This window comes from Cynocephalus volans, chromosome 8 (assembly GCF_027409185.1).
Source record: "Cynocephalus volans isolate mCynVol1 chromosome 8, mCynVol1.pri, whole genome shotgun sequence".
Classification (NCBI taxonomy): Eukaryota; Metazoa; Chordata; class Mammalia; order Dermoptera; family Cynocephalidae; genus Cynocephalus; species Cynocephalus volans.
The window spans coordinates 55,349,934-55,370,210 of record NC_084467.1 but is presented as its reverse complement, the minus strand read 5'-3'; the positions used below and the strand labels follow the sequence as shown (position 1 = coordinate 55,370,210).

Below are 20,277 nucleotides of genomic sequence, written 5' to 3'. Positions count from 1 at the left end.
TCTCCTTTATTGTTATTGGTCTGTTCAAATTTTCTACGTCTTCATGGTTCAGTTTTGGGAGCTTGTGTGTGTCCAGAAATTTATCCATTTCCTCCAGATTTTCAAATTTGTTGGCATATAGTTGTTTATAGTAGTCTCGGATGATTCCTTGTATTTCAGATGAATCAGTTGTAATATCGCCTTTTTCATTCCTAATTTTTGTTATTTGAGTCTTCTCTCTTCTTTTTTTGGTTAGCCATGCTAATGGTTTGTCAATTTTGTTTATCTTTTCAAAAAACCAACTTTTTGATTCGTTGATCTTTTGAATTGTTTTTTGGTTTTCAATATCATTCAGTTCTGCTCTGATCTTAATGATTTCTTTCCGTCTGCTAACTTTAGGTTTGGATTGTTCTTGTTTTTCTAGTTCTTTAAGGTGAAGTGTTAGGTTGTTCACTTGCCATCTTTCCATTCTTCTGAAGTGAGCGTTTAATGCAATAAATTTCCCCCTCAATACTGCTTTTGCAGTATCCCACAGGTTTTGGTATGATGTATCATTCTTTTCATTAGTTTCAATAAATTTTTTGATTTCCTGCTTGATTTCTTCTTGGACCCATATGTCATTAAGTAGAATGCTGTTTAATTTCCATGTGTTTGTATAGTTTCCAGAGTTTCGTTTGTTATTAATTTCTAGTTTTAATCCATTGTGGTCTGAGAAGATACATGGGATAATTCCAATTTTTTGAATTTATTGAGACTTGATTTGTGACCTAATATGTGATCTATCCTGGAGAATGATCCATGTGCTGATGAGAAGAATGAATATTCTGAGGTTGTTGGGTGGAATGTTCTGTAGATATCTGCCAATTCCAATTGGTCTAGAGTCTTGTTTAGATCTTGTGTTTCTCTACTGATTCTTTGCCTAGATGATCTGTCTAATATTGACAGTGGGGTGTTCAGGTCCCCTGCTATTATGGTATTAGTGTCTGTTTCCTTCTTTGGGTCTAATAGAGTTTGTTTTATACATCTGGCTGCTCCAACATTGGGTGCGTGCTTATTTATGATTGTTATGTCTTCTTGATGCATCAGTCCTTTTATCATTAAGTAGTGTCCCTCATTGTCTCTTTTTATAGTTTTTATATTAAAGTCTATTTTGTCAGATATAAGAATAGCTACTCCAGCTCGTTTTTCTTTTCTGTTTGCATGGTAAATCTTTTTCCATTCTTTCACTCTTAGTTTGTGTGAATCTTTATGGGTGAGTTGGGTCTCTTGTAGGCAGCATATAGTTGGGTCCTGCTTTTTGATCCAGTCAGCCAGTCTGTGTCTTTTGATTGGGGAATTTAAGCCTTTTACATTAAGAGTTGTTATTGAAAGGTGTTGATTTATTCCTAGCATTTTATTGGTTGTTTGGTTGTCTTAGGTGTCTTTTGTTCCTTGCTTTCTGATTTACTGTTTGGTTTCTGTGTTTGTTGGTTCCTTAGATTGTAGATAGCCTTTTTGTTTGCTTGTTTTCTCTTCATGAATGCCATTTTTATTATATTAGCGGGTTTAGACTTTTCTTGGGTTTTTATGGCCGTGGTAGTTATTTTTCAGGAACCAAACCCAGTACTCCCTTGAGGATTTCTTGTAAGGGTGGTCGTGTGGTAGTGAACTCCCGCAGTTTTTGTTTGTCTGAGAAATATACTATTTGCCCTTCATTTCGGAAGGGTAGCCTTGCAGGGTAGAATATTCTTGGCTGGCAATCTTTGTCTTCTAGTATTTTGAAAATATCATCCCATTCCTTTCTAGCTTTTAGGGTTTGTGATGAAAAGTCTGATGTTAACCTGATTGGGGCTCCCTTATAGGTGATTTGACGCTTCTCTCTTGCAGCTTTTAAGATTCTCTCTTTGTCTCTGAGTTTTGCCAATTTGACTATGACATGTCTTGGAGAAGGTCTTTTTGGGTTGAATACATTTGGAGATCGTTGAGCTTCCTGGATCTGAAGATCTGTGATTTTTCCTATACCTGGGAAGTTTTCTGCCACTATTTTGTTGAATATGTTTTCTATGGAATCTCTATTTTCCTCCCCTTCTGGAATACCCATGACTCGGATATTTGATCACTTAAGGTTGTCTGATATCTCTCAGATTTTCTTCAATGTCCTTGATTCTTTTTTCTTTCTTTTTGTCTGCTTGTGTTATTTCAAACAGCCCATCTTCAAGTTCAGAGGTTCTCTCTTCAACTTCGACAAGCCTGCTGGTTAAACTCTCCGTTGTTTTTTATTTCACTGAATAACTTCTTCAGTTCAGCAAGTTCTGCTACATTTTTTTTCAGGACATTGATTTCCTTGTACATTTTCTCTTTCAGATCCTGTATACTTTTCCTCATTTCATCATGATGTCTAGCTGAGTTTTCTTGTATCTCATTCAGTTTCCTTAGAATTATCACTCGAAATTCCTTGTCAGTTATTTCAAAGGCTTATTGTTCTATAGGATCTAGAGTTTGAGATTTATTAACTTTTGGTGGTGTACTTTCTTGATTTTTTGTATTTCTGGTATCTTTTTTTTGGTGTTTATTCATTGTGGCAGGGGGTTTCACAGTCCACCGGTTTGAGACTAATGACTAACTAGGATGTTGCTGTGGTTGCCAATTTGGTATGGCTCCCTCCGTGACTGCTCAGTTGGCCTCTAGTGCCCTGTGTGTGTGGTTGCCTCGGGTCTTGGGCTTCTCCGGGGAGCCGCCTTTCTGGTCAGCTTGGACTCTGCTGGGCTGGTGGATCACGTACCACAGGGTGTGTGATCTCTGTTGAGCTTTCACTTCCTGTGCAGGACTTCTCCCTGTTCCGTGTGCTCTGGCCCAGGCTGTTAGATTGTGCAGTGGCGACCCCACCGGATGTGTGGTTTCTGTCGAGTCTCTGCCTCCGTGGCCGCACGTCACCCACTCTGTGCACACTGTGCTGGGCTGGGGTGTGTCTTCTGCACCCCTCGTCTATCAGCTGGGCCTTCAAGACCCTGCTCGACACCGTCTCGCCGAGGAAGTCTACCAGGTTTCTGCTAGGCACAGACAACCGGTCGCTCTGGGTGCCTTTGTAGCACTGTGTAGATCTTTCTCGGGTCTTGTTCACCTTTGTATCCCCCCGGCACAGACCGAATTTAGCGCCCACCTGCAGCCAACTCTCTGGCAGGTTCAAGCGGACCTGGGAACTCTCCTACCACACTATTCCCAACCAGAAATTCGTTAGGCTTTTTTTCCGAACTGGTGGCCGCAGAGATGGTATCTGCCTCCCAGTAACAGGAAGTTTACCAGGCTGGAGTCCAGGGTGTGGTGGAGTGACAGTTGGCCCGCCCGTACTTCCTTGCCCTCCCGACACTGGCCGGGGACGCCCCCCGCCACCAACCCGCCAGAGAACCGCGGAGGGAGTGGGAGGGGAGGCCGGCCCGCAGGCTCCGGAAAGCCCCGCACCGGGCCAAGCAAGTGGGAAGGCTCAGTGATGGCTGAGCCGGGCGGAGCTGCCAGTACCTGGGAAAATGGCGGCAGGCTCGAGGCGGTGAGTGGCCTGGTGGTGCAGGCGGGAGCCGGGTGGGCGTCAGCCCCCCCGAACAGAGCTGGGCCAAGGGTCACTCACAGTGCTGTGCCAGGTCGGGTGCTCGCTCTCTGTCTCTGGTTTGTCGCCTTCTGAGTTCTCAGCTGTTGCCGCCTCGGGCTGTTCAGTCGCGGCGCGGCTCGGGCGCTCCCAGGAATCTTCTTTAATGCCGGCCTGAAACCTCGAATCCTGAATAGAGCAGCTGGCCGCCTTCAGCGCGGCCCCGGCCTCCGGGATCCTGGCTGCATCCACAGCAGCCCTGGCACCGTGTTCCCTGCTTAGAGACTCGCTTTTGCAGCTAAGAAACAGTTCTTTTCCTGCTCCACACTTCAAAGCTGTTGCCTGTAAATGAGGCAGCCTCTCCTGCCGGGGGCAAAGTGGCGGTCACCCCCCACGACCGGCCACCAGCAGCGGTCCTCCCTTAAGAGATGGCAAGAGGAAGGTCCACAAGTTTCCCGGCTGCCTGAGGCCCAGTGGCTGCCTTTTCCACCTCAGCTACTCCGCGTCAACCGCCGCAGCCACCGCCATCTTGAAACTCTCCCAGATTCTATACCCTAATCTGGATACATTCTACACTCACTGTTGAACACAGCAACCAGGGGTATCCTGTTAAAATATAAATAGGGTCAAGTATCCCTCTACTCAAAATATTCCAGTGGCTTTCATCTTAGAGTAAAAGCCAGACGCCTAAAGGTCCTAAGTTGTCTGTGTCCATTACCTCCCCCTGCTTCCTCCCCATGACTTCATCTCCTACCCACTTTGCTCACTCCTCTTCTGCTCTAAAGGTCTCCTTGCTGTTCCTTTAACATACCAAGCATGTATCTGCCTCAGTGCCTTTGAACTTGTGGCACACTCCCCAAACTTCTGGTCTTTGACCAAGAATCAATTGCACAACAAGCCAATCCCTGACCAGTATTTAAACTACAAAGCCTTCCCAGACAATCTCTAGCCTCCATCTTGATTCATTTTCTCTGCGATTATTACTATTCATTTTCCTAACATTTTTTCTATTTTTCTCCAACTTCCCCCTAAAGGTAAGTTTCATTATTGTAAGGATTTTAACCTATTTTGTTCACTGCCATATCCCTAGGGCCAAGAACAGTGCCTGTCACATAGCAGGCATTCAGTAAATACTGGTTGAATGAATAAATAGCTTTCAAAAATATATTTTTTAAGCATGCATTCCCAGTTGCTTCAGCCAACAGTCATATGCCATGGTTTCTGACCCTTCAACACTGTAGAACGGGGTACCATAATTTGACCAGTGTCTGGTAAAGCAAAGATTATTGTGCTTCTTGCTTTGGACGCTCTATCTCTTGTTAAAACTTAAAATTAATTAGCTCTTTTAATTGTTGCACACCAATCCAATCTTGCATATATTTACTATGAAACCCATTCTGTAACTATCTAGGTGCTATTTTATTTTTGGATTAAAATCATATTTTTCTCCTTTTATAAACAAATCTCTTTATTTTCATGTAAGACTTTATATATTTTTCCTATTCCCAAGTGAATGTAGAAAGAGAATGTCATGATTTCATTTTTTGACTGCCAAAGTTTATACTCACAATTTATTTTAAGCTAAAATTTTAAGCTCACTTCAATAATTGAAGTGGGGGCTAGTCTAAAAGCTCTTATAAGAATTCAGGAAAGGAGAATCTTGAATATCCTTCAGGGAGATTCTTTCGGGATATGCTAATGTTATAGTGAATGCCATTAGGCTCATCTGCTACCAGTCCAATTAAAGATATTTCTTTATCATTATTGCTCTTCCGAAAAGAATGTAACCAGTTAGCATGTAGCTCTTTAAATTCATAATCAAATTGATTTTCAGAAAGTTCTGCCTCTGTTTAGGACTCCTCAGTTCACCTTTACCTTCAGCCCCACTTCACCTTTTCTAAGTCTTGTCTCTTTAGTGCAGGTAGGTGGACAGAGAACCTAAAGAGAACCTAAAATGAAGAAATGCACTAATTCTGAGATCTGAATCAGCCCCCTAATATCCCTTTTTATAGTTTAACTCCAGCTTTTAGATTTCATACCGACAGAAACATGAATTAATTAACTGTTCTGCATTAAACATTTCTAAATTTTTATTTGAAAATATTTTTCTTCCTCCAGTTGTTAAAAAAGACGTTTAAAAAGCAACATACTTCATTCTGTGACATTAATGACATAACTAACAATATATCTTTCTCATAAATACAGATAAATGTTTCCAATTTTCATTTTCATTTTTGCCTCTCAGCTACTTATCTGTCTTCATATGAGTAATGGTAAGTCTTAACTTTGGATTTAACGATGAGTCTCTCAAAAGGTATTGTAATGCGTTAAAAAAAAATATAGAGTGAAGCTCAATCACCTTATTAGTTTCAGTGGCCACACCAAGCTGTACAAATTATATATCTTAGATTTAAGTATGCTTAATAAGCACTGCTTAATAATCAAAATACAACATTAAAGCCCTTTGAAAAAGTAGGCTAACATGTCAGAATAGCAATTTAAAGCTGTCTTCAGGTTTATTAATACTGTACACTATTCTTTCATTGATTTTTTGAAGATTTAACAGACCAGTTTGGTTTATAACAAAATTTTTAAAATAACAAGGTAATTTTAAATTTTAAAGCCTTGCTTTCCTTAATTCCAGTTTTTAGGCCAAATCATTTTTTAAAGGTACTTTCCAAGTTATTGTCTAGGGGTAAAGACAACCTGTGCCCTATAATTATTGTTTAAAGTAGGTTAGGTTTGAAAAAATATTTTATTTGGCTAGTGTTTATCACAAGATTCTGATCTATCATGGGCATGGTCCACATAAAAATCCACACAGAGGCATGTCTGCTTTATTTGACCACTAGGTGGCAGCATTAGACTCTATATAAAGAGATCAAGCATCTTCCAGGAGGACTTTTTGTCTGAAATAGGCAGCTTCCTGGCAGGACAGATCCCTGTAACTAGGGTGCACAAGAATACAACATACAAGTACACAGTACTGTCATATAGCATGCCAGATGACTGCCAAGTATGGCAAGTGTCAGATGAAAAACTAAAACCACAATTTAAACAGTCATAATCAAATAGCTGAAATAATTCTTACATTATTCTTTACATTATGTCAAACTGAAAAGTTGCTTAAGATAAATTTTGACCTATTTTACCTACTTTAATAAAAGGAGGGAGGGAGAAGTGTTTCTGACAGATTATAATTAGAAGTTAGATTTAGGTGTTTAATAAATATTAAATAAATTGGCTCAAAGGCTTCTCCTTTAAGATGGGCTTCTCTTAACCATCTGACATAGATGTACCTACTTATCTCTATCTAAGACTCTAAAATTTTAAACTCCATTTGTACATTCATATTAACAGGATTACACAGGACTATAATGCTATTATCACTGCTAGAGTGTATACTACACATTTAAAAATACCTATATTTATTTCTGATTTGTTTTCTCAATTGCAATTCAAATATTTAAAACATGCAGTTTTTGAGAAAATTAATAACTGCAGTTCAATGGCAATCCTAATTATTATAATTTATTAGAAAAATAGAAGAGGTAGCCCATTTAAAATTGGTTTCTATTTAGAACTAGATCGTAATATTTGATTTAGCTTGTTTGCTTATCATAAGATACTTGTAGGATCTCTAAAACACTAAATGAAAATGCTGCCCTCTATTTAGTAAAGTTTTTTTAAAAAAATTGAGTCCAATATTTGTTGATATTCACAAGGTTGTGCAAACATTACCACAATCTAATTCCAGAGTATTCTGATCACTCCAAAAAGAAACCCCGTTCTTATAAAACAGTACTCTCCAACTCTCCCTTCCTCCAGCCCCCAGTAAACCACTGTCTACCTAATTTCTCTATGAATTTGCCTATTCTAGGTAGTTCATGTAAATGGAATCTTATAATATGTGGCCTTTTTGTCTGGCTTATTTAACTTGGCATAATGTTTTCAAAGTTCATCCATGTTGTGGCATGGATCAGCACTTCATTCCCTTTTATGGCCAAATAATATCCCATTATATGTATATACCAAATTTTGCTTATGCATTAATCAACTGATGGACATTTGGGTTGTTTTCTCTTATGGCTATTACAAATAATACTGCTATGAAAATTCATGTACAAATTTGTATATGGACATATGTTTTCAATTCTGTTGGGCCTATATACCTAGGAATGGAATTCCTGGGACATAAGGTAACTCTATGTTTAACACTTTGAGGAACTGCCAGATTATTTTCCAAAGCAGCTGCACCATTTTACATTCCCCCCATTCTGTATGAAGATTCCAATTTTTCCACATCCTCACCTATACTTATTACGGTTCATTTTTCTCCATTCTTTTTTCTTTCTGTTCCTTAGGCTGGGTAATTTCAGTTGACCTATATTCCAAATGTGTTGATTCTTTTGCCTGTTCATATCTGCTGTGCTATAGTGAATTTTTACGTTAGTTATTACACTTTTCAAATCCAAAATTTTTATTTTTTTTTATAATTTTTCTCTTTGATATTCTGTTTGGTGGACATTGTTCTCATGTTTACTTTTAGTTCCTTAGAAATGGTTTTCTTTAATTCTTTGAACATATTTTAAATCTTTGTCTAGTAAATCCAAGGTTTGAGTTTCCTTATAAACAGTATATTAATTGCTTTTTTCCCTTGTGTATGGGCCATATTTATTTTTTTGCATGCCTCGTGATTTTTGTTGAAAATAAATACATATGTGGCAATTCTGAAAATCAAATTCTACCCTCTCTTCAGGATTTTATTGCTCTTTGTTATTGTTGATTGCTTAGTGACTTTTCTGAACTAATTATGTAAATTCTGTATTTGTTGACTCTACTCTGTTAGCTTAGTGGTCAACTAATGAATGGACAGATTTCCTTAAGCACCTGAAACCAGTAAGTTGCCCAGACTTTGCATAGGGGCTGTGTGTGTGTTGGGCCATGCCTTCAACACTCAGCCAGGCAGCTGACAACTCTGCTTTAGCCCTCACTTCTTGCTTGTGCAGAGGCTCAAGGGCAGCCAGAAGTGAGAGCTTGGGGACTTCTCAGGACTTTCCTAAGCATATGCACAGCCCTATATATGCATATGATCTGATAAGATTCCCAGAAGTATATTAGAACTTCTCAATGGCCCTGAAATCATCTAATTCCCCAGATTTTTCTTTAAAGCTTTTTGGTTAGCCTATTCTTTGCCACAAATGTTATCTACCACATCAGGCAGTCACAAAGCTAAACCATTTTCTCTACATGTTTTCAAAAAATTCTCTTGGGGAAAAGGCAAGGTCTGAGTCAGGTCAATAAAGACAACCTTTCCGATGGGGTCTTCCAGGGAACCAGCAAACAAGGTCAAAAAATGACAGTTCTTTGGGAATGAGGCTTTGTGGGAGTTCCAATCTCTTCCTGCCCGCCCCCCACAAGTGGCTGCCAGCTTGATGATTTTGACTGTGACAATGGGTTGCTAAAAACAAACAGAAGAACTGGAATAAGGGCAGGTTAAAAGACTGTGAAGCTTGCTGCTCTTACCAAGATTCAGCCACTTTTCTCAAACAAATGCTCTGTGGATTGCTACAAGCCTTTAGTTAATTTCTAGAGTTCTATAAAAGTTGATTCTGATAGTTTTTGCCAGTTTTATTAATGCTTTTATGGAGAAAATGTTTGGCAATTCTTACTGTGCCATTTTTGCTGATATTATCAATGGCTTAGATTTTACTCTTAGAGTAAACCATGAGGCAAGAGTCTGGGTTTTCCCATATGGATAACATTCTATTCTTTCCCTACTGAATTGTTTTGGCATCTTTGACAAAAATCAACTTACCATGTACGTACGGGTTTATTTCCGGACTCTCTATTCTCTTCTACTCATCAATTTTACTATTATTATGCCAATACCACAGTCTTGATTACTATAACTTTTTAGTAAATCCTGAAGTTATGTAGGGAAAGTCCTTCAATTTCTTTCTTATATAAAATTGTTTTGGCATTGTAGTTCCTTTTCATTTCAATATGGATTTTAAGTACCAGTAGTCAATTTCTATTTAAGAAAAAGGCCGCTGAGAAACTGGTTGGGTTTGCACTCAATCAACCTGGGGAGAACTGATAACTTACCAATTTCAAGTCTTCCAACCCATGAACGTAGTATAGCTCTCCATTCATAGGCATTTTCTTTAATTTCTCTCAGCAGTGTTTTGTACTTTTCATTGTAGGTTCTTACAAATCTTGTTAGTTTATTGCTTTGCATTTCATGTCGGGTGCTATCATAAACGGAAATTTTTTAAAACTTCATCTTCCAATCATTTGCTGCTAGTATATAGAGATAAAATTGATTTTTGTATACTGCCCTTCTACCTTGTGGCCACGTAAAGTTTACTCATTAGTTTTAGTGGTTGCTTTTCAGATTCTTAATAATTTTTCATGTAAACAATCATGTCATATGCAAAGAGAGACATTTTTACTTTTCCCTTCCAATTCCATACTTTTTTTTAAACCTTATTGTGCTGACTAAATCCTCCAGTAAAATGTTGAACAGAAGTGGTAAAAGTGTATATTCTTGCCTTGTTGACAATCTATATTATCATTGAAACATATACTATGTTTTTATTTAATTATTGTTTTTCAATTTATGTTTACCATTTAGATATTTGTTTTCTATTAGATCTAATTATTTTCTTCTTTTCTGACACATTTTGGCTTAATCAGATATTTTTAGAATTCCATTGTAATTAAACTACTGACATTTTAGTTATAATTCTTTGTATAATTTTTAATGATTACTGTATGGATTACAATATGCATTTCAGAAATAATTACAGTCTACTTAGAGTTACTGTTGTTCTACTTCATTTAAATATAATAACCCCACAACCATAAAGTTCATTTACCCCATGTTGTCCTTTTTCCTATTGTTAAATATACTATATCTACGTTCATTATAAACCAACAATATGATATTATAATTTTTGCTTTTAAATAAAAGAAAATATATAGTCTTTTAAAAAAAATCTACCTACGTATTACCCAGTTGCCTTAACACAGTCGTTCTCCATGGGGAGCAACCTAATGGGCAGAGGAGAAGGATGCTGCTAAATATCCTACAGTGCAAGGATAGCCCCTCAGTAAGAGAAGTACCCAGCCCCAAAGGGCAAACAATGGCAAGGTTGAGAAACCTGTCTTAAGATAACATTCATTGTTCTCATCTGGTTGCTTTCAAGGTTCTTTATAACTATGGTTTTCAGCATATTAACTATGATGTACCTAGGTAAAATTTTACTTTTATTTATCCTGTTTTGCAAGAGACCCCTGAGCCTGTTAGATCTGTTTTTTGAAGCAAATTTGGAAAAATTTTGACTATTATTTTTTCAAATATTTTATGCCCCATTACCTTTTTCCTCTCCCTCACAAACAGTTCAGGGGTCAGCCAAGTATATTTGGTCTGAGTTTATACATAAATTTTGAGGTTGCTTCCTATGCAACTCCCTTGGGGACTCCTCCCCTCTTTTCAGCCTTGCTAACTAACAGTGCTGAATTCTGTCTTCCGACTCTTTAAGTCAGTAAGACTGCAGCTTTCTGCATAGAGTAGGAAGTGGTATTAGACAAAAGGCCATGGGAACACAAATCTCATCCAGAGAATTTCTTTCTTTCAAGAGCTGATTCCTCTTCAGTTTTTGCCTGCTTCTGGTCATTCTCCAGTGCCAAATAGTTGTTTTTCTTTCATATTTAGTCCAATTTTAATAATGATTATCTGCAGTAGAGACAGTCTGATACAACTTCACCAATACTGGAAATGCCAATTAGGATTTTTAAATGTGATGGTTTTATTGGAAATAGAGATTATTTTATCTATCTATGCCTTGACACATTCTGCTCTCCTAATCCTTACGTACAGCAGCCTATGCAAACAATTTCTGAGACACTACTTCTATGACTGAAGAAACTTCTCTGCAGAATAATGAAAATAATGTGGGCTTTGGAATCAGAGAAATCATTCACTAACTGTAGGAACTTGGAAAGCCTGTTTACTCCTCTACGCTTCTCCACTTGTATTATGGAGGTGGTCATTTAAATCTCAAAGGGCTCTTATGAAAATTAAATGCTTACATTGGAAAGCATATAGCAATTGAAAAGAAAAAGACTGTTGGTTCCTTTCCCCTTAGACCTCTTCCTCCATTCTAGCAGGGGATATAGTAAAAGAAATTCCTAATACATGACCACCATTTTCTAGTTACTTTATTCCACTAGTAACATTTAATTAAGTTTACTTTATAAGGATGAAAGAACACAAGAGAGAGAAAACAAATCTCACTTTATGAACAAGCATGAGGTAGAAGCAGGGACTGTCCAAGGTGACGCTGAACCCAGGGAAGACTCCCTCCTCCACGGTACCTCTGGATAGGCAAGTGTAGAGGCAAGAGGATGCATGGCATGCAAAAGGCATCTGCAGTGGATTGAATTATGTCCCCCCAAACTCACTGGAACTTGAATTGTGTCCCCCAAGTTTTATGTATTAGAAACTTAGCCCCCACTGTGACTGTTAAGAGGGTGAGAAATCCTATTAAGGTAATTGAAAGGTGGAGCCCTGAAGGGATGATTGGATTGTAGGACCATACAGTAGTGAATGGATTAAAAATGGTGGTCAGGGATGTGGTTCTGAGGACTTTAAAAGAAGAGGAGAGTCTGTCTTTCTCTCTCTCTCTGCTTCCACCATCTTGCAATGTGAGACCCCTGGGTCACTGTCGCCACCACCAGATGGACTTTGGACTTCCCAGCCTCAGAAACTGTAAGCAAATAAACTTCATTTTCTTTATAAATTACCCAGTTCCACGCATTTTGTTATAAGCACCAAAAATGGACTAATAACAGCATCTTTATCTCTCCATGTGTAAATGAGAAAGATTCTTTCTCTAGGCATGAGAAATATACAATAAGTTACTAATCCAGTAAGCAAAACTGCTCAGAAGAGCGAGAGTAATTTCAAAAGTAAAATAGAACAAATGAAAAGGTCAGTACAAAAAGTTATTGGACTTCTCCTGTTTTAAAAGTAAATTTTGTTCCTTGTAAAGAAATGAACAAAAAACCAGGATTGTACAGGACTATATTTTGTAAATTTTCTAAATTAACAATAGATAATGAAGAATTTACCAAGTGTTCACACATTGTTTTACATGATTTTTTAATACTTGCATTGTATTTACTGGTATAAATATGACATAATTTGTTTACTCAGTCTTATGAATTGTAAATTTAGGTTGCTTCTAATATTCACAACTATAAATTATTCATAAAATATTTCACACATCTCCAACAATTTCCTTGGCTTTTTGTCTGCTGTAAATATAATCAGCATAAAATTAACAACCTTATCTATGTCATAACTTAAAGGACTGGCTGGTTAGTTCAGTTGGTTAGAGCACAGCCTTGTAATGCCAAGATCACAGGTTCAGATCCCAAAACTGGCCGGCCACCAAAAAAAAAAGTTAACAATAAAGGAATAAAGAGGCTTATGAAACAATGTAAGAGAATGCCTTCCAGGCTGCATCAATTCATGATTGCCGTTCCTTGAGTACAGGTATGTTGCCAACTAATTACATCATCTTCCAACACTTATTTTTCCATCTTGTTCCAGGTATATAAAAGATTTTATCGAATATTTTGCTTACATCTGGCTGCACCATTTTTACACAATTGACCTATGTTTCTAGTACCCTATCATAAAAGCATAATGAGGCATCGATTGTTCAAGTGAATTCACATTGGCTCTCTTTTCTAAGTTTATTAGACAGATGAGGCAAGGAAATCAAAGTGGAGGCACTGCTGCAACAAATAGAACAGAGCTGAGAAGAAGCTGACTGCTCTAAGAAATAAGAAAGAATCAGACTGTTAATTATAAGATTCCCATGATTACATAATCATATAGTGCTGACACGACATGTACTCTCAGCTTAAGCAATTAAGAATAAGTTGAAGGAGAAAGAGCCAAAGTAAAACTGACATATTTAAGTAATGTACATCTTTTGAATATAATACTTTTATACTACTGACTGGCTGACTGGTTTGAAAGTTAGCACAGTAGTGCCTATAAATATAATCATCTCCCTACATCTATAAGCAGTGGGAGAAAAACAGAAGCATTCCCTAGGTTTCTTAGGTCTACACTACAGTAAACCAGAGGTCAGCAGAGTTTATCTGTAAGGAGCCAGATAATAAATATTTAATCTTGCAGGCCATATAGTCTCTGTTGCAATCACTCAACTCTTTTATTGTAGCATGACAGCACCATAGACAATGTGTAAATGAATGAATGTGGTTGTGTTACAGAAAAATTTTATTTACTAAAACAGGTGGTGGGCTACAGTTTGCCAACCACTAGTGTAAACAATGAGAGGTAAATACCTAGTGCAAAATGATGATAAACCATCTCTTGAACACATCTTAAAATTTCAAATGGTGAGCAAGAAAATATTTTATAGAACAGTACAATTTTACTTTCCTATGATACTATAGGAATTACAATTTCACTTTCAGTGAATTCAAACACATAGCTGGATCAATTTTTCTACATACCCTCAGAACCTGAGAATCATTTTACCTGTGCATAATCACCAAAAGATGAAGGATAAGCAGTGCACTTTTCTGATGTGTGTTGTGCTTCATTTCCCTGAGAGACTGCATCCAGCCTGGTGCTTGCAATTCCAGTCTTATGTAGAGTGGTTTTACTTGCAGAGGCTAAAGGCAAAATCAATAAGTTTATTTTAGTTAGATTTTTTCATTATAAATTATAAACAGAATGCAAAACTCATTAACTCAGCATGTTCTCAAATATAACACAAATCTTAGTTTTCTAATATATATCTATATTTATTTTACCTGGGGGCGGGGATGATTTTTATATATATATATATATATATATATATATATCTTATGATACTGTCTTACTCATCTGAAAATGAAAGCTTGCCCTATGGGTGAATAATTTAGGTGGAAACATTTTTTTTAAATGTGTCTAATCTCTAAAACAAGGCATACAAAATATAAGTTAACCACTCTTGCTAATGAAGTCATAGTCACTGTCTATTTTTAGGTCAGATCAATATATAAGAGGTATATTTAAAGCATATCTAAATTTTTTTCTGACTTTTAAAAAAAATCACAAATTAATGTCTGGGTTCAAAGATACTTCAAAAAATACACAGGATGTATATTAAAAATGAAATTCATCTTTTCATCTCTTTTCATTCAATTCTATTCTTCTTCCCAGAAGTAGCAGTTTAGAATTTATTTTCCAAGATTTACTTCATGCATTTACAAACTCAAATATGTACATGTAAGAATATATAGTTTTAAATAAACATAGATTCATTTTATGCATACATTTGATTTTTCCACTTAAAAATATGCTTTAGAGATTATTTCATATTAGTATATGTAGATATCCTTTAATAATAAAAAAAGTTGCACAATATTCCATTTTATATTGAACTATTTAATTACCCATTCCCTTAATGACAAATGTTAAGGTATCCAGATTTTCACTATGGACAACCAATACTGCAGTGATTACCTTTGTGCCTGGGGCACATCACATTTATGATTTTCTCTTAAAACTATATTTGAATGCATAGTTAAAGGCCTGAGGGGGTCCTTCAAAAAAGAAAAAGAAAATTCCATTTCTTCTGATTATTAACAGTTGATACATGTCTGGAGTGTCCAAATACTCTGGATATATTAGATTACTTAAAGGTTTAAACATCTGGATTAGAAAAATGACTCCTTGGGCTGGGTGGTTTGCTCAGCTGGTTAAGAGTGTGGTGCTGGTAACACCAAGGTCTAGGGTCAATCTCTGTACTAGCCAGCCACCAAAAAAATAAAAAAGAAAAATAAAAATCACTCCATATGTGTTGTAAAGAATTATGGTATTGCCACATAATTGTTTTGCCCGATTATTTTCAATCGTGATTCAAAAATAATTCAATAAATTGATTATATTCTTAATAAAAAAAACTATAAAAGATGCTTTCTTTAAATAAAACAATATTTTTAAGTCCCTTAATTTTAATTATTCTTTCAATTTAGAGAGTGGGCCTAATTTAGGCCTTAATTTGGTCAACAGGCATTATTTGCTTCCTTCATATTAAAAATTAAAGTAAAACTCATTTTGGAAAGTATTCAGTAAAACTCCATTATATCATACTGAGCCCTCACTTACATGATAAGCACACACTGGGCAACACACTTGCCAAATTCAAGTATGGATTTTTACTGAGCCGAATTTCTTTTGGTGGTTCTCCCAAGAGTGAAGTCTGATTCTTAGAGGCAGCCTGTTTATCAAAAACAGAAGATGGGGTGCTTAATAAGAGGTACAAGAAAATCAAAATGCAGAGAGAATAAACTTATTTTTCAATAAATCTAGTCTAGTGTGATAAAAATTTGTGGAACCTAATCTTTGATGATATATACTTATGAAATATTTATGGATGTTTATTAAAACTTTCTCATTTCACCTGCTATTATTTTTTTCAATTAGTTTTTTTAAACTATTCTAGAATCATACAACTTTAGAACTGAAAGAAAATTAAGGGCCATCTTGTATAAACTTCTCACTTGAACCAGGAAAGAATTCATCTTCACCAGAAAAAACAAATTCCATATCTCATTTCCAGAAATACTGTTATCAACTTTTTTTTTTTAACTAAGATTTTTATTTTATATAATGTGACCATAATCAAATGACAAAAGCAAAGCTTACTTATCTCTGGTACTAAAAATAATACCAAACAAAATAAGTTGGTTTAATAAGCTCCAACTCCACATTTAGATGATAAAGCTAGAAATTCACATTTCTTGAAAATGTCAGTATATTTTTATGTAAAGTGTTAGGTATAAGGATTCTAGTATTTCTCTGTTTTCCGTTGTCTTTGTTTTTTGGTGGTCGGCCAGTATGAGGATCCAAACACTTCACCTTGGTGTTATCAGCACCACACTCTAAAACTGAGTGAGCTAACTGGCCAGACCTCTAATACTTCTTTAACAGAAAAAAAGGAGATACAGTGTATTTCATATTCTTCTAATAGAATTTTTTACATTTCACTGCCTGATAGTAAAATTTAAAAATAAGACACAATTTGGGTTACTATGAGGGTTTTTCAAAAAGTTCATGGAAAAATTTAATTCTCTTTTAATTCCATCTCCCAGTTCTTCATAAAACTTGTTTTCCAGACACTGCCTCACCCTGGCTGTCCTCTTCAAAAGAGACTAATTTGCCCATTATGTGAATCACCTCAAATCCAAACATTTTCTAAAGACTCTGGTGCTTACAATGAATAAAAGACTGCGAAAAGATACAGAGCATCCATTCATGAGTTCTACTTGTTTAATTTTCCTCAATAACCCAAGCAATTTATACTGCAGATAAAATTTTAAAATTCATTCTATAAAGAGTTGCATTAGCTTTCTCAATGTACAACTGTAGCACATTCTATCCATACTTCCTGCTACGGCTATGTAACAACAAAATCTCTTACAAATTCAGTATTATTATTTTGGCATTTTAATACAACCAACTCTGTGAATATTTTTCCTTATATGCTGCTTATAGCCTAAGTTTTATATCACTTACAAACCAAAGGGTATTTTAGGATAAAAATAAAATAAAAATTAGACATACTTTATTCTACCTACTTATTATAACATTTACAAATATCAGTGGTATATGAACCAATAAAATGACTGGGTAAAAATTTTTAGAACTAAAACAGAAATCAGATTCTTTTGAACAGACCAGAGTTTAATAACAGAATTTGATATTTTTCAGATAAAATAAAATTGATTCTGCCTTTAAATATTAAAATGCCTTACTTAGCTACACAATATATATTTAAAATAGAAAAAAGCATATTTTAAAGAACAGCATTACTACTTATTTAGAAAGCCTTAGAAATAATATCACTATATTACTGGATATTAATGATACTCTATCCTTTTACAAACTACAGATTTTGAACTTAAATTAGTTTATATCTTATTTTTAAAATATCAATTATTTTTGAAAACCATGCATATAACAAATTTTTTAGTAAAGCAAACATTTATAAAAATAAAGAATTCATATTTAAATTATTTTATAACAGATTTTAAAAACTCATTTTACACAAATTATTTTACTTACAAACTGGCAAATCATTAGGCATAGTTCCAAATGTCAGCTGGCATAGTCTATCAAAAGAGATTTTTTTGTTTGCTTATTTATAATAAGGCTTTTTTTAAAGAATGCTGTTTTCTTCAATTTTGAAAAGTAAATGTAAACTATGAAAAAGTCATCATTTAATGAGATCGCAATTATCTAGTTTGTAATCCATATTTATATACTTTAAGTATATATTAATTTCCTTTAAAGTTTAAAACATAGCTAAGATTGCTTTATGATACTTCATAAATTATGCCACCTATAAAATAACCACAATTAGCATATCCTAATATTAGAATAATTTAAGATATAATTTAAAAGGAAGATTATATATATATATATGTATTTACATGTGTGCACACACACTTTTCTTACCCCTGAACTTGTCTCTGTGCCTTTTGGCTGGCTTTGCTGCTGCTTAGGGTGTCCTGTCAGCAATCCCCCAGCAGTAAGGTTTGGAAAGCTCTGAAGGTGAGGCTGTGACCCTGAGAAATTTCCTTCTGCCATTCCCACCGTGGCTGGCTGTTTCTCCTGAGTATTACTATGCCCTGGCCCGGCTTGTCCAGCAATGTGCTGATTTGGAAAGAATGGTAACATGCCCATTCTAGCTGTTACAGTTGTTTGAGTTGGAATCAGATTAGATGCTGTAGTGAACCACAAATGCAAAAAGCTTTTAGTTAGACAAGACTTGTTCACAGCAGTCCTTCTGATTTTGTTAAGTTATGGGCAAAATGCAGAGAAACCAATTTTGTACCTACTAAAGAACAGTTAAATTCAAAAGATAAGATTAAAGGTTATAAATTAGAAGGTTCCTCTATGAAAAAACAAGATCCTACAATAGTAATGATGCTGTTCTTATTTTCAACAACTTCCAAGATAACTTCAATGATATATTTTTAAAATCCAAGTTTTGATTGCATATTTTAGAAGTTAAGAGAAGTTTATATACTTTTTGGTATTTAAATCAGTGCTTTTTAAAAAAATGCCCATTCACTGCAACTTGCCTGCTTCCACATTTGAAGGTAATAATTAAATAAGTCAAGCTTAAAAGTTCTCTGACACTTAAAAATTAATAAAGTTTGACTGAATCTCACAATAAATTTGGTTAGCCGGCTTGCATCAGCTCATGAGAGCCAATTGTGCATTTCTCTTCCCAGCTCTCGAGTTCAGTGTCTTCGTATTGGTAACTTGAAATTGGCCATGACTGAAATATTCACACACAGAAATGCACAAATGCTACAAATTAAGACTTCTTTTTAAAACTTTTTAAAGTTTCAATAGAAAAATTCTGAACCATTCCACTTTTTAAAAATCTATAGGTCAAAATTGAAATGAAAAGAGCTCATTTTGATAACTAAGTCAAATGTGCATTTTACAAATTCACTAAACAAATTTCTTCAATTGTTTTAAGTACTAAACATTAAGAGATGGATACTTTGTTTCTCATATCTTTTAGCAATATATTTATTTGGACACTCTGAATTTTCAGTATTCATTCTTAAAGCAGTACATGCTAAAGCAAATGGCTTCTTTTATTTTTGTCCTTTTTGTGACTGGTAAGGGGATCGCAACCCTTGGCTTGGTGTCGCCCGCACCACGCTCAGCCAATGAGCGCACCTGCCATCCCTATATAGGATCCAAACCCGCGGTGGGAGCGCCGGTGCGCTCCCAAGCGCTGCACTCTCCCGAGTACGCCACGGGGCTGGCCCAATGGCTTCTTATTTAATCGGACAAACTATAAACATTTGCACAAGCTTTTAGTCAGAGATAATTTAATTTTTTGGAAAGACAGACCCCATCATACCATAAAAATTTCCTCACCGGTTAACTTTTGCCCAGACAATTTTAACAGTCAGAATTGACTGAATTATTTGATCGTTGACTAGTTGATTTTATGTATAAGAGGTTAAGTATGCCACTTATATTTGATTGACTTTTTTTTATTACTGTGGCCCTTTTGTTTTCACTCAGCATGCTCATGTCTAAGCAAATTTCAATTAAGCTTCAAAGTGCTTTATGAAATCACATTCAAATAAGAAATCTAGGTGAATAACACCACATCCCTATTTTTCTAAAAAAAAAACTGTTTTGTTTTCAGAAGCATATAGTACACATATTATTTTTATTCTACTACTAATTTGAAGATATTTTAAAATGATACAAATAAAGAATCAAACTTTAAATTTACAAATACAAGGTATTTCTTTTATAAGAGCTAAGGGTTTCTTATCCAGGCAAAAATTAAATGGTTACATATGTAATGTGCTGTCAGCCCAGTGGGCAGCATGTCAGTCTCAAATGGATCCATGTCTTTACCTCATACTGCTGTGAACCTGCATGAAATATTAAAGCATATCCAACAGGGAAAGTCTTATCTTGGTATGGAAGCAAGTGCATCAATAACTTATCAATATTAAAAATAGAAAAGCCAAGAGGATTCTTGAAATTTTAAATGACTAAAACTCAAATTTGACCTTCCTGTAAATCAAAGTAGAACAAAAGGTAAACTATCTTTAAATTTCAAACCTATTTACTGACTTCTCAGTAAATACACTTCATT

General features: G+C 35.6%; 1 protein-coding gene across 1 annotated transcript in view; it reads right to left on the bottom strand.

Annotated features, from left to right (window-relative positions):
* Positions 1-20,277, bottom strand: part of RAVER2 (ribonucleoprotein, PTB binding 2) — a 139,936-nt gene that overhangs the window by 14,050 nt on the left and 105,609 nt on the right. Inside the window, exons 11-13 of the mRNA XM_063105767.1 lie at positions 18,093-18,361; positions 15,741-15,852; positions 14,124-14,260 (exon numbers count right to left, since the gene is read on the bottom strand). Coding sequence (XP_062961837.1) covers positions 14,124-14,260; positions 15,741-15,852; positions 18,093-18,361 — 518 coding nt within the window. The remainder of the gene's footprint in view (positions 1-14,123; positions 14,261-15,740; positions 15,853-18,092; positions 18,362-20,277) is intronic.